Source organism: Pipra filicauda, unplaced genomic scaffold, assembly GCF_003945595.2.
Source record: "Pipra filicauda isolate LSUMZ 115617 unplaced genomic scaffold, ASM394559v2 scaffold976_size53845_pilon, whole genome shotgun sequence".
Classification (NCBI taxonomy): domain Eukaryota; kingdom Metazoa; phylum Chordata; class Aves; order Passeriformes; family Pipridae; genus Pipra; species Pipra filicauda.
Window position 1 is genome coordinate 39,310 of NW_024105171.1, and position 14,211 is coordinate 53,520.

Here is a 14,211-nt window from a genome sequence, read left to right on the forward strand (position 1 = left end):
AAATCCTCCCCCAGCAAAGGGGTTCCTTTATTTTTTTTCTCTCTGTCCCACATCACCCCCCCCAAAAAAGTCACTCCCAGAGCAGCATATCCATGAAAACCTCCCTGGGGCCTCCCAAGTGCTGTTCCCAGGAGGAAAGGGGTGATGAGGAGCCACCAACCACGAGATGATGGAGGACAACGGAACGGAGGGAAGAGAAACTACACTAGCCTTCCCAGCTCCTAAAAAGGATTTGTCCCAGTAAATAGCAGGATGGGGAATGGGAAACTACTGGGAAAAGGGTCAGTGGGAATAGGAGGAGGAGAAGGACCACTTGAGTAAGTGGAATTGGGAATCATGGAACTGCCGCTCCTGCCACGCGTCGCTTTAGGTTCACCAGGACATTGGGGGAACCCATTCCAGGATCCATCCCAACAAACTGGCCAGTCCCAACCAAGGTCCAGGAAGCCCAAAATCCAAGAGAATTACGAGCAGGGAGCGAGCTCTGTCCTGTTGGGGAGCAATTCCAGCTTCACCCAACGGCTCCGGAGCCTCCAGTGTCCGTCTGGGAAGACAGAACAGCAGAGGCTTTGAACCAGCAATAAACACGGGAATATGTCAGGATTGCTCCATGAAAACCAGATGCTGGTCAAGCCAGGCCGGGGAAACTCCCAAGAAAAGCCTGTTTTATTTTTGGAAACGGAAGCTGCTGGCTCGGAGCTGCCCGGCTCCTAAATCAATCCTAACGGGCTCCAAATGGCTCCCGAGATTCCAGCACGGCTTTGAAGGGACTGCACGGAAAATGAGAGGCAGAAAGCGAAGTGACACGAGTCTGGCAGGAACAAAAGGAGGAGGGAAGAGGGATTTGGGCTCTCCAGCTGCAGGGACAAACCACCCTCGGGTTGGGAAAGGGAAAAGAGCGGCAGGATGGACTCAAGACTCAACGGATGCAGCGGAAGGAAAGGAAGTTGTGCCTCCATGGAACCTTCTCCACAACTCTGTCCCTCAGCTGCCAGTTATCCCTGACTTAACGGCTGGAGTTAATGATCCTAGAGATCTTTTCCAATCTTAAGGATTCCATGATTCCATCCCATGATTCTATGAACTTCTCTTGACTTTTGAAGGAACATCACGTGACCGAATCCATCCCCTTCCAGGCTGGATCCTCTTCCTTCCCTTTCTCCCTCCTGCTCCTCTCCTCTCTTTCCTCTGCAGCTCCAGCAGAATCCCAAGGGATGGAGGAGAGCAAGAGGAAGGACTTAATGCCACGAGATCCCTGCTTGGAGGCCAAAGAACCCCACCACAAACAACGGCCTGGCCGCTCCCCAGTCCCATTGTTCTCCCAAACTATTTCTTGCTCTAAGTCACAACGAATTGTAAGATTCCCAATTAAAACACGGGATGTGCGTGCCGGAGACAAAGCCAGGAACCGCGGGATGGCTTCACTGGGAAGAGGATGGGCAAGAGGAGCTTCACAGGACTGTCCTACCAAGAGAAGTCAGGATGTGACTTGGGAAGAGCATCTCAGGGGAAGATGGATCTTGGCTGGCCTGGACCACCCAAACCCTGTTGTCCATTTCCAGACTAAAACGGCCTCCGGGGGAGATTCAGGTTGGATATTGGGAAGATTCCTTCGTGGAAGAAGGTTGTCCAGCCCTGGCACAGGCTGGAATCCCCAGCCCTGGAGGGATTTCAAAGCCCTGTGGATGTGGCACTTGAGGACACGGGTCAGTGGTGGCCTTGGCAGTGCTGGGGGACAGTTGGACTTGATGGTCCAAGAGGGCTTTTCCAGCCTTAACAATTCCTTGATCCCACGATTCTTAAGCCCTCAGATGGGTGTTTCCATGGCACAGAGAAAGCCCACCCTGGCCAGAGTCAGGGTAACAACTCGGCCTCAACCTCCAAGTCACTGCGAAACACGAGGCCAAAGTGTCCAACTGAGACCTTCTGCACCCAAGGGTGGCTCTTCCACAAGATTTTTCCTAAAATCAAGACCTTCTCCACCTCCTAAGGACAGGGGCTGTGGATCCTCTGATCCACAACTCCTCCCTGCCCCTTCCCAGCAGGTGAGGGGCCTCCTCTGCCCCCTCAGGGGTGGGAGAAGATTCCCAAAGCTCTGTCCCACCTGAGGCAGAGCCCAAACGTGTCCTCCTGTCCCTCAACCTCAACTGCTCAAACCTCAGCCCTCAAAAGGATGTTGAGAGAACCTCCCCAGGCTTGGTCCTACGGCTTGTTCTGGTGATTCCAAGAGGGTGGAGCACCAGGTCTGGTGGCCACGTGTCACCTCCACCATGGATGTGTCCGCACGGATCGGCCCCTGGAGCCTTACCTGAGCGCAATCCTCCGGCTGGAGCGGGCTAAGGGACCTGGAAGAACCACGTTGAACCACCACCTGTGCCCTCACCGGGTTGTGCCCCACTGGGAGTGAGTTTTGAGCCTGGGAGAAGCCGTGCGGCGCTTCCCTGGACAGCGGGAACGGCGCCCACGAGCCCGGGCTGGAAACTCATCCCGCCGGGAATGTCAGTGTGTGTCGTGCCGGGTGTGTGGGAACGGCCAACACTCCTCACTAGGGAGTGCTGGAGCCCTGGAAGGACTTACAAGTCCTGTGTGTAGAGGTAGAGAAAAAAAGAGCTCACTTAATCCTTTCATGCCAGGAGTCGGGATTTTCCCGGAGCGACGTCCATTGCCGGCAATGGACGCACCAAAATAACGTCGGCATCCCCGAGTTAACCACCTCTGTCCTCCTGGCACCTATCACACTGCCATGCATCAGCCAGCTTCCCAACCATCTTCCCGGTTCTTCACGCTATGGCCTCTCCCTTCTTCCACACGGAGTTGAGGAAAGGAGACACATGGGGAGCTCCAGGCTGCCCTGAGAAGCTGGATGGAAACGGTGGAAATTACAAGGGGATCATCAGCAAGACTGGAGAGGACGTTTCAGATCCCCCCACCCCGCCCCAGCCAACGGCAGATGTTCCACCACTCCAGGAAAACCAGCTTTTAAAAAGCTTGGATGTGCTGGAAAAGGCACCTGGGGGTGAGTTATCCATCCCCGTTCCACCTAAAGTGCTTCCAGCCTGGGCTTGTCTTTTAGACATTGGCACCTGGGTCTCATCAGGTGAGTGTTGGACAGAAGCAGTTAACTCTTAGAGCCACGAAAAAATCCAGGACACAATAAATTCCCAGCTCACAGATTCCCTACGAGTGTTTTACGGGAGAGAAACGAGTTGTCACAACCCCAGGTCAGGATTCTGCGGGTTTTTTTGGGATGGATTTGCTGGGATTACACAAGCTCATGAGATCCAACCCCATCCCAACAACCAGACCATCACTGCAATGACCCGAATTAATTAAACACACAGAGAGGATGGGAATCCACATTTAAAACTGGGAATGTGTCGGGATTCCACAGCCCAATCCTGGCCTCCAGCAAAGCTCTGCAGACACCAAGGCTGAGTTTCCCCAAGGTCGAGAGAAAACCCAAATCTTGGGGTTTAACCATCAGGTTCAACTTGGTTTCAAACCAACATTTTGAAGGAATTTTGTGATACTTCCCACATTTTGTTAGTGGTTTCCAGCAGTTTTTCCGTGCTGGTTCCAAACACTGAGTCTGGATGCCCAAAACAAGTCTGAGTGGGCCTGACTTAACTCTAAAACAGGTTGGACTTGTTGACCTTGGAGGTCTTTTCCAACCGCAACAACTCCCTTGGCAACGGATGGAAAAGGACTTTTTTCCAGTTCCTCCATAAATTCAACCTGACAGCGTCGCTTTGATGAGAAAACCACATCAATATCAAGAGCCTACAAATTAAAATCTGGGAAATGATCCACTTGGGAAAAAAGAGGGGGGAAAGAACCAAAGCACAACCCAACTTCTCTAGAGAAACATATTTGAGTTGTCTCCCTTCTTCCCCCACTGACATTCAGGGCCCAAATGATGGCTCTCAAAATGTTCAAGAGTCTCTGATTCTTCTGGAAAATTCAGATTAAGGTAAAATTTCCCTTAAGTCTCCCCCATTTATAAATCCTGATATTTGTGGCTCCCAAGCAGAGGTCCAGGAGCTCAGAGCTCCTGAGGCCTCCTCCGTCTGCACTGCGCAATTAACGCCCGTTATTTTTAATTAACCTCTTTGAATCAATGCTCATTATCAAACTCGAGGGGTAAATGGACTCTTTAGCTCTGTGATGCCTCATTTGACGCTTTAAACTCCTGCCAATAATTAAAGCTGGGCTGATGGTTGATTAAGAGAAGGGCAGGAGACCCTCCAAGGCCTGTCCCGAGCCCACCCGATGACGGAAGCGCGGCAGCACCTTGGATTCCTGCTGGATCCTCAGCAACCACTGTTTTTATGCTCATTAAAGAGGTTCCCACTCCTCATGCTCTTGGATATAAGGAATTTAAGATAATATATGGGATATAATCCTACAGAAGCAGCAGATGAGTGGAGAGTTTCCAAAGGTCTGAAGAAACCCAGGAAATGAGGGAAGCTTTGAGTGGCAACTTGGGTCCATAGAGCCATGGAATGGTTTGAGATGGAAGGGAACTTAAGGATCATCCAGTGCCACCCCCTGCCATGGGCAGGGACACCTTCCACTAGCCCAGGTTGCTCCAACCTGGCCTTGGACACTTCCAGGGATGGGGCAGCCACAGCTTCTCTGGGAAATCCATTCCAGTCCCTCCCCGCCCTCACAGCCAAGAATTCCTTCCCCATATCCCACCTAAACTAAATCCCTCATCTTTTAATTTAAAACCATTACTGGAACCTCACCCTAAAAGCTGTTGGCTGAAGATCAAGTGGCCAAGTTGGCCACCTCCAGGACAGGGACACGATTCCAGAGGAGCCACCAAGCCCTTCTCTTAAGAACTTTCTGCTCAAGGAAGACTTTGATGGGAATGAAACTGCTCAGGTCTCAAATAACACCCCAAATCCGGGCATTTCCCTGATCCAAACACCAACTGCAACCCCCCAGCACGGCCTTCAAGGGAATGCAACGTGGCCAAGAGACCCACTTCTGGAGGTTCCAGAATGCAGATGGAAAGCAGATGTTAAGAGGACAAGAAATGCCGAGAATGTTCAGATCATGGAATTCAGAGAATCCTGGAATGGTTCAAAGATTGGGGGGGACCTTAAGAATCATCTTGTTCCACCCCCTGCCATGGGCAGGGACACCTTCCACTAGCCCAGGTTGCTCCAACCTGGCCTTGGACACTTCTAGGGATGGAATTTAGGAGCAGACAGTCCATCAATTTACTTCGACATTGAGGGATTTGCCCACTTCCACCCAAAATGCTCATGGCGCTATCTCCAGCCTCTTTTCCCGATGGGATGAGAAGGGAATCTCAATCCCTCAGAGCTGCCCTTTCCCTGAACAGCCTAACAAACAACAGGATAACCATCTTTGTGTTCCCAAACCAAACTATCTCCTGATTCCAGCATCCAACACCTGGAATTCTACTCCAAGTCACACACTGAGCAACCAGAGGATCTACATAGAAAGCACTTTTTGTGTAGAAAAGGCAATTTTAGTTGTCAAACAACTACCAAAAGACATAAAATTCACCCCATTTGCACCAAACCACCACAACTCCACGTTTTTCTCAGCAAGTTGGAGCCGGAGGTGCCTCTTACCTTGAGCTCCTTCCAGCTGTCGAGCAGCCTGGTGGCCAAGTCGCTCACATCCACGATTTTATCCGTTTGCTCCTGGCTCCTCTCGCTCTCCACGTCGGACACGCCCTCCTCCTCATCCTGGGACGGCGTCTCCATGGCCATGGGCTCCTCCAGCTTCGCCCCGTTGCTCTCCTTGGCCTCGGCTTCGGGCTCAGCCTCCAGCTCCACAGGCTGGGCTTTGCTGCTCTCCACGGGCACGTCCGCGGCGGCTTTGACCTCCTGCTGCTGCTGCTGCTGCTGTTGCTGCTCCTCCGGCGCCTCCACGGGCGTTCCCTCCAGCTGGTCCAGGTCTTCCTTGCCCTCCTTGCCTTCCAGTTCGCTGGTGGTGTCCGAGATGGCGCTGTCCATGCTGTTCTCGCTGATGATCTTCAGCCTGCGGAACACCAGCTTCTTGGGGGTGTCGGCGTCCCCCTCGGAGCTCTGCTTGGCGCCGATGTCGGGGGTGTTGAGGGGGGTGTGGGCGCGGGACGTGTTCTCGCTGGAGTAGCCGTCGCCCTCGCTGAGCTGCGGCACCGCCGTCTTGGTCTGAGCCCAGCGCTGGATGATGGGCAGCACCTTGCTCTCCTCCAGCATGTTCTTGGTAGGGATGGGCAGCAGCTCCAGGGTCTTCATGATCTAACGGCAAAGGCAAGCGGGACCTCGTTAAAACCGTCGGGATTTAAAGCTCTGTCCAACCTGGAGTTATTTCCTTTTCTCAAGAACTGACCGAGATTATCACAGAACCCCAGCATGGTTTGGGTTGGATGGATCTTAGGGCTCATCTCATTCCAACCCCTAGATGGAACCTTCCACTGGCCCAGGTTATTCCAAGACCTGTCCAGCCTGGCCTTGGACACTTCCAGGGATGGGGCAGCCACAGCTCCTCTGGGAAATTAATTCCAGTCTCTCACCACCCTCACAGGGAAGAATATGGTGCTAATATCCAATCCAAAATCTAAATACCCCATCTAATCTAACCAGTGATGGTCATAGGCCATAGGTAGGGGATTTCAGAAGAATTTCTCGCTGGAAAGGGTGGTCAGGCCTTGGCAGGGGCTGCCCAGGGAGGTTTGGAGTGCCCAGCCCTGGAGGTGTCCCAGGAAGGCCTGGTCGTGGCACTCAGTGCTCTGGACTGGGGGACATGGTGGGGATGGGGCACAGGGTGGGCTCTGTGACCTTGGAAGGCTTTTGCAACCTTCCAGGGATGGGGCAGCCACAGCTTCTCTGGGCAACAATGACCTGGATTTTAAAGGAATACATCCAACCCACAAAATCCCACCAAAGCTGAACACCGTGACCTCGGAGCAAGTTTCAACGCCTGAAGTTGGGGTGGGTCCCACCTATCCCAAAAAAAGAAATCACAGCAGTCACAGACTCAGAATGGTTTGGGCTGGAAGGGACCTTAAAGCTCATCCAGTCCCACCCCCTGCATGGGCATGGATACATTGCACTGTCCTGGATTGCTCCAAGCCCCGTCCAAACTGCCCAGAACCTTCTTGTAGAATCAGCTTTAAGAAAGGAACTTGCAGGTGTTTCTTGCCATACAATCCCAAATTTCTTATGGAAAACAGAAACATTCCAGTTCCATCAATACCTCAAATTGCCTGTGCTTTGGCACAGGGATATAAAGGAAATAAAGCACAGGGAATAAGCAGCAACAGTCTTTAAGTCTGGCTTATGAAATCCAACTCAGGAATCTAAGAAAACCACAGGAGCAAATTCCTTCCATTAATTAAGGATCTGCCTCAGGGCAGAAGTTCCAGGGCTGGAGTTCTGAGGTACCTGAGTCTGTTTCCATGAACACTCGGTACAAATTTGCATTTCAAAAAACAAAAGGAAAAGAAAATCCTGGTGATTCTGAGCTGCTAAAAACCTTCACGGAAAGGGCTGTCCAGCCCTGGCCCAGCTGGAGTCCCCATTCCTGGAGGGATTTAACAGCCCTGTGGATGTGGCACTGGGGGACATGGGTCAGTGGTGGCCTTGGCCGTGCTGGGGGAGGGTTGGACTCGATCTTAAAGGCCTTTTCCCACCTCAGTGGTTCTATGAAAGCTCCAAATCCCATGGAATTACCGACCTCCAGCTGCAGCTTCAGGTTGTTGGCGGTGCTGCCTCTGCCATCGCCCAGCTCCGTCATCCAGATCCAGAGCAGGGACAGGCCGTGGCACTCCAGGAACGACTTCAGGCAGGACTGGGAGTGCGTGTTCTGGAGGAGCCAAAGTTAGAGAGAGGCCATGGGAATGCCCAGAGACTCCCAGGGAAAAATCCCTTCCATGGGATAACACGGCAAACTGCTCCATGGGGAGTATGGAACCCAGGGCAGAGCCAGAACTCGGCACCCGGGCAGGTCCAGCCTAATTTAAGTGGCCAAAACTGCTGGATTTGGAACAGGAACACAACAGCAGGAGCATTATAACCATCACTGGTGGACTGGGGAATAAAACTTCAGGATAACAGAGTGTGGAGCCACTCGGACGAGCTTGGGATGCCGGAACAAGGGCAAGACCCTCCTCCCACCTTCCCCCTGCTCCTCTGAGGATGTGGCTTTAACAGGACACGGATCCCTCCCCTTCCCAGGGCTGCTCCTCCAGGAGGGCCTTCAGGCAGGAGTGGGAGCACATGTTCTGGAGGAGCCAAGGTTAGAGAGAGTCCATGGGAATGCTCAGAGACTCCCAGGGAAAAATCCCTTCCATGGGATAACACGGCAAACTGCTCCACGGGGAGTATGGAACCCAGGGCAGAGCCAGAACTCGGCACCTGAGCAGGACCAGCCTAATTTAAGTGGCCAAAACTGCTGGATTTGGAGCAGGAACACAACAGCAGGAGCACCATAACCATTATCTGGGGAATAAACTCAAGGATAACGGAGCGTGGAGCTGCTCGGCCGAGCTTGGGATGCCGGAACAAGGGCGGGTCCCTCCTCCCACATTCCCCCTCCCCCTCTGAGGATGTGGCTTTAACAGGACACGGATCCCTCCCCTTCCCAGGGCTGCTCCTCACCTGGATGAGTTTGAGGCAGGTGAGTTTCTGCTCCAGGGTTTCGATCCGGACCATGAGCCGGGACAAGCTGAGCACCTGGTTTTTGTCGGACAGCCCTTCCCCGTTCTCCAGCAGCGCCTCCAGCTCCCCGTCCACCTGCCCCAGGCAAAGGAAAACACCCCTCAGGCCTCGTCCCACCCCAGGGGATGGAATTCCTGACTCCAGATTCCAGCTTCCCTAGGGAGTGGCACTTTTTAGCTCTATAAATCCAACGCTGCCTGGAGGAAATTCCAGGTGGTTGCACCAAAACGCTCCCAAAAATGTGTTTCTCTTTTTAGGCAGGAAAACAAACGTGCACTGAGAAATTATCCTTAATCACAGATCAAATTTACTTTTTATAACCTTTGTGAACTGTATAAATTATTCTTTACGAATTATCCTTAATTGCAGATCAAATTTACTTCTTTATAACCTTTAGGAATTGTATCAATTTTTTATAAACTACCTTTAATTGCAGATCAAATTTACTTCTTTATAACCTCTATTAATTGTATACATTCTTTATAAACCTATATTAATTTACAGATAAACTATAAATGACTTATGATCTTCAGAATCAGAGGAAAACTCCTTTCCATGTGGACAACCTTTGTTATTTAGCCCCTAATCAGTGTTTTAAAAGACCTTATATTTATATAACAATGCATAATAATATTTATTTAATTCTATATTTATTTTATATTACATTTATATGTTATATTTACATATTATAGTTATATGTTGTAGTTATGTATTTATAAATGTAAAATATACTACTACTAATAATAATAATAATAATAGTAATAGTAATAATAATAATAAATTTAAATTTATAAATTATTTCTTGGCTTCCCTCACTCCCTGATTCAGTAAACAAAAAACCTGCCTTTTTTAAACAGAGTTTCTCCCAAAAAAAATGGGAATAAATCTTATCTATAGGAATAGGGGCTTATTTCTTCAAGAAGAGAATAATTACAACTTGGAAGAATTAAAAAAGAGCCTCTGCAGGTTCTTTCAGGAGTTTTCACCCAAAAAAAACTCCTTTTCAGTGCTTTGCTCTGGATTCTCCACAGTTTTTCCACATTATGGGAACCCATCCCTGCAATTCCATGCATTGCCTTTAAGCCAAAGGAATTGGGAGACTCAAATTCCACCTGGAAACAGGAAAACTCCGTGTCCTCCCAGCTGCCAAATTTCAGGGAATGTCCTGAATCTTGAGGCCAAGATTGTTCATCTTTCACCGATGGTTAAAAAATCATGGAAAACAAACCAAATTTTTAAAGCCACGTGGAATTTAGTGGATTTTAGTTATGGATGAGCAGATACTGGACCTGTGGAAGCCCCTCTTGGGTGGAGCTTTGGGATAAATAACAGAGTGAAAGAAAATATGGATTTAACTAAAGATCCAAGAAAAGCCCCAACTATTGAGGGACCTCGTGAAACAAAATCCATAGAGTTGGAAAAGACCTCCAAGAGCATCAAGTCCAACCTTTGATGACACATCCGTGGAAAAGCCTGACCCCTGAGGTCCTCAGGAGTCCTGTTTTCCCAGGGAACAGGCGATAGGACGAGAGGAAACAGCCTCAGGCTGCACCAGGGGAGGTTTAAGTTGGATATCGGGAAAATTCCTTCATGGAAAGGGTTGTCCAGTGGTGGCGGCGCCGCCATTCCTGGTGGGATTGAACAGCTCTGTGGACGTGGCACTTGGGGACACAGTTTAGGAATGGCCTTGCCAGCCTGGATTTCGTGATCCCGGAGGGTTTTCCCGAGCTCCAGGATTCCTGGGAGCAGCAGACTCACCGAGTCCTTTTTCCGGGAGCGCTCCTTCTTCATCTTCCCTCCGGCCGCTCGGATGCTCACCCTGTTCTCCCCTCCCAGGTACCCCCGGCAGTTGGAGGAGCCACAGAAACATTTCTGAGCCTCTTTGCTGGGGGAGGGGACACAAAACTCAGTTTAATCCCAGCTCAATTCCACCCCCAGCCAGTTTTCCACCCGGTTTTCAGAGCATCCTCAGGAGAAATGGGAATGTCCCTGCATGGAAAAGCCTTTCAGGGCACTGGATATTCAAATCCAGCCTTTATTCCTTACAGAACTCCCATGATCCCGTGTTGTTTCAGCTGGAAAACAAAGCCTGGGGCACTTCCAGGCCAAGATCCAAGAACCAGAAAGGAAAAGGTGGAGCTGGTGGGTCTGAAAGCTTCTTATCCCACATGGAAATCAATATATTCCTTCTCCTAAGGAATATATAATCAGGATTATATATCCACTAGGAAAGGCTTGCATTTTACAGCGTTTTATAGCTCATTTCTCTTATTTTATAGCTCAAAACCATACAAAACAGAGACTAAAGAATGAGCTGAGGATTCAAGGAAACAGCAAAATTCACATGGAATTTTTTTTTTACATGGATGTACAGCCATGGAGAATAAATATAATAATTATAAATAAAATTAAATTAATTAGATAAATCGATATATAAATGTATATCATTTATATATTAAAATATTCCATATAACTTAATATAATAATTATAATTGTAAATCTAATAAATTCTCTTATCTTCAGGACATTTTCCCCAAACCTCTGTAACTCCTACTTGAAATATCACCCACTTCAAACTATATTCCATAATTCCTTGGGAGAATGTGCAGAATCCACTGGAGGAACAGCACAAGAAGAAAGAACCAGGAAAGTTCAACTCCAGGATCTTCCAGGAAGGAGGAATCATTTTAAAATGCAATTAAAAATTCCTTTCTGATTCTCCTGCTTCCAGGAGGAGCCTGAAGAAGGATCCAGAGGGAAAAGGAAGGGTGATCCTTAAGTTCTACTCCACCATACAACTGGAAAAACAGTAAGATAGGAATTGTAGGCTCATGTTTAGCCAAGGGATCCAAATCCCAGGCCAGGAAAACGGGATGTGTCACCTGGGAGGCTTTTACAGCTCCTCAGGGATTTCAAAGTCATAAAACAGGGATGGGAGGGGGAAAAGAGGAATTATTAAGGAATATTGCGAAGTCTGGAGCTTCGCTGATTAATAATTAGCCAGAGGAAGAAGCAGGGAAGGGAATTCTGCAGGAAATCCCCCGGAGCAGGGACGCACCCGTATCTCTGGAACTGGTAATCGAAGGTCAGCTCCGAGCCCGACGGCACCAGTTTGGTGGTGAAAAATCCAACCCGGAGCTGCCCGTTCACAGTCCACTGTGGAAAAAGCAAGATCCAAGAGTTATTACGTGACAAAAACCGGGATTTGCCTCCAACTGACCGGACTAACCCCTGGAACAGCATCACTGGATTTCAAACTCGCTCCGTGACCGGGCGACTTCCCCGTTTCAAACGCGGTTTTCACCTCAGTGACTCCAAGGAAAAATCCCAAAATACACAGACACGAAGGAAAAACGCTTCCCACGGGGCAGTGGGAATGAGAAGCCCCTGGATTTGCTCCGGGTTTTTACCTTTTGTGTCTCACAGTTGGGTTCACAGCTGTGGTTCATGAAGCGGGAGCAGTTCCCCTTCTGGGTCGCGTCGATTATCTGGGAAGAAAGGAGAAATCCAGGAAAACAGGCTCATTCCCGGGAATAGGAACCGGAACAGCGACAAACACAACCCACGTAGGAATAATCACCTCTTCCTGCAATTTCTTTGGGTTGGAGAATGGGGTTTATTAGGATTTTATTAGGATTTAATGCCCCCCAAAAAAGAGCATTAAAGGAACATGGCTCTTAATTTTCCTGGTAGAGTTCTCCAGTTGGATGGGAATCCTGGATTTTTAATGTTCCTGATCCTTGGATATGCAGCACAAGAGATTTCTGGAAGATTTTTTGCCACATGCACTGTACTCCAAGGGAAAAGTCATCTCCTGGATCACTCAACTTCCATATGTTCCTTTTAGAAAGGAAAACCCTCCTTTGTGCCCCTTATTATCACACAGAACAAACCCTAAAATGATTATTTGGGGGAAAAAAAGAGGGAAAAAAAAAAGGAAAAAACAAAGGGAAAAAGAAGGGAAAGGAGGAAAAAAACAGTAAAGAAAAAAGAGGGGGGGGAAAAAAAGAGTATTTTTAGCTCATTTATTCTCAAACTCCTCAGACCCAAAAAAGTCCTGAAAGAAGAGACAAGTGGAATATGAGATTAATTCCTATTTATCCAGGGAGGGCCCAAGGCAGCAGCTCCACATCCCACAGAGTTTAAACTATGATAAATCTTTAGGAATATCCCATATATCAATATTCCAATGACGTTCCTGCCCGTAGGGATTTTGCCAGCTAAAAATATCCTGATATAATGGGGTTTAATGGAAAAGGAAATGTGGTTCCTTGGTGGACTTGGGCATCCAAGAAGGTTGAGTTGGGCTTGAAGCATCTTCCTAAGGACACAGTTTCTCCCCTTCACGTGGAAGGGATGACCCACAATCCATCCTTTCCTTTGGAATGACCATTTCTCCTCCCTAAGGACCCTGGGATACACCTGAGCTGCTGGAATTTTGTTGGAACAGGTTGAAAACTGAGGAATGGGTTAAAAAAAGTAAGGCACGAAGTCTCCTTTCCTTAGGAAAACGTGTCTAATGGATCCAGGACGTTGCTCCGCGCATTCCCAAGCAGTTGGTGTTGCCCACAAAGCCCGGGAAGACTCTCCCAAAGCCAAGCCCAGCAATCCCTGTCTCACCTCATCATTCTTCAGGGCCATGAAATAATAGTGGATGTTCTTGTTCCGGGCATATTCCTTCACCCGAGCCTTGAATTCCTTGTGATCCAGCACTTCCCCGCAGTATTCCAGGACAAAGGTGTTGCTGCAAGAGGGAGAAACACCCCTTGGCTTAGGAAAAAACCACCAATAAACACGGAATAACCCCAGTGGAGGAGGATTTTCTCAACAAGCCTCAGCAAATGCAGTGTCAGGGAAAGAAGGAACCCACAAGGCACGTTTTTTCCCTATGGGAGGGAGTGAAAGAGCGGGAAAAGGCCGTGGGAAGAGCTTACGATGGCAGGTCTTTGGCAGCTCGGAGCCCCCAGCCCTTCTTCTCGGTGAGGATCACCTCCACATCCGCATGCTGCTTCTTCTGGAAGCGCCTGTTGGAGCAGTAGTCGCCGTTGGGACACCGGGAAGAGCTGTGGGAAGGAAACGGGAGCGAGTCGATTCCCAGCGGGACAGCAGTGACGACAGGAAGGGCTCAGATGGGAAACGGGTCCCAGGGAATTGTAACAAACTCATTGGGAAACCTGGGAATGTGTTTGGCCATAAAAACCACAGCCCCGTGAGTGTCAATTCAAAGGCAGATAATTTATTTCTGGAATACTGGGAATGCTAATCCTGCTGTACTTCCACATCAGACCATCAAAAAGGGATGAACTGGGATCTTCTCCCCATGTTTTGGGACTTCTCCCTCCAATACATTCCCTATCTGGGCTATGAGATAAAAACTAAGGGTGGGATTCTGGCAGGGAATTCCAATCCTTCCACCCCAGCTGGTCACAATCCTTGTTCCAGAGGGAATCCCATCAAATGCCCCATTCCCAGCCTCCACTGCCACAGAGCAGCAAAACCTTCCAGGAGGGAGAAGGAGACAACAGCC

The 14,211-nt window shown here is 49.2% G+C and overlaps 1 protein-coding gene across 1 annotated transcript in view; it reads right to left on the minus strand.

Annotated features, from left to right (window-relative positions):
• SETD2 (SET domain containing 2, histone lysine methyltransferase) overlaps positions 1 to 13,747 on the minus strand; it is a gene marked incomplete at its 5' end in the record, with an annotated part of 31,864 nt that extends 18,117 nt beyond the window's left edge. Inside the window, 8 exons of the mRNA XM_039377938.1 lie at positions 5,610 to 6,263; positions 7,702 to 7,830; positions 8,625 to 8,759; positions 10,443 to 10,569; positions 11,743 to 11,840; positions 12,095 to 12,172; positions 13,305 to 13,428; positions 13,619 to 13,747. Coding sequence (XP_039233872.1) covers positions 5,610 to 6,263; positions 7,702 to 7,830; positions 8,625 to 8,759; positions 10,443 to 10,569; positions 11,743 to 11,840; positions 12,095 to 12,172; positions 13,305 to 13,428; positions 13,619 to 13,747 — 1,474 coding nt within the window. The remainder of the gene's footprint in view (positions 1 to 5,609; positions 6,264 to 7,701; positions 7,831 to 8,624; positions 8,760 to 10,442; positions 10,570 to 11,742; positions 11,841 to 12,094; positions 12,173 to 13,304; positions 13,429 to 13,618) is intronic.
• Between the last annotated feature and the right edge of the window lie 464 nt (positions 13,748 to 14,211).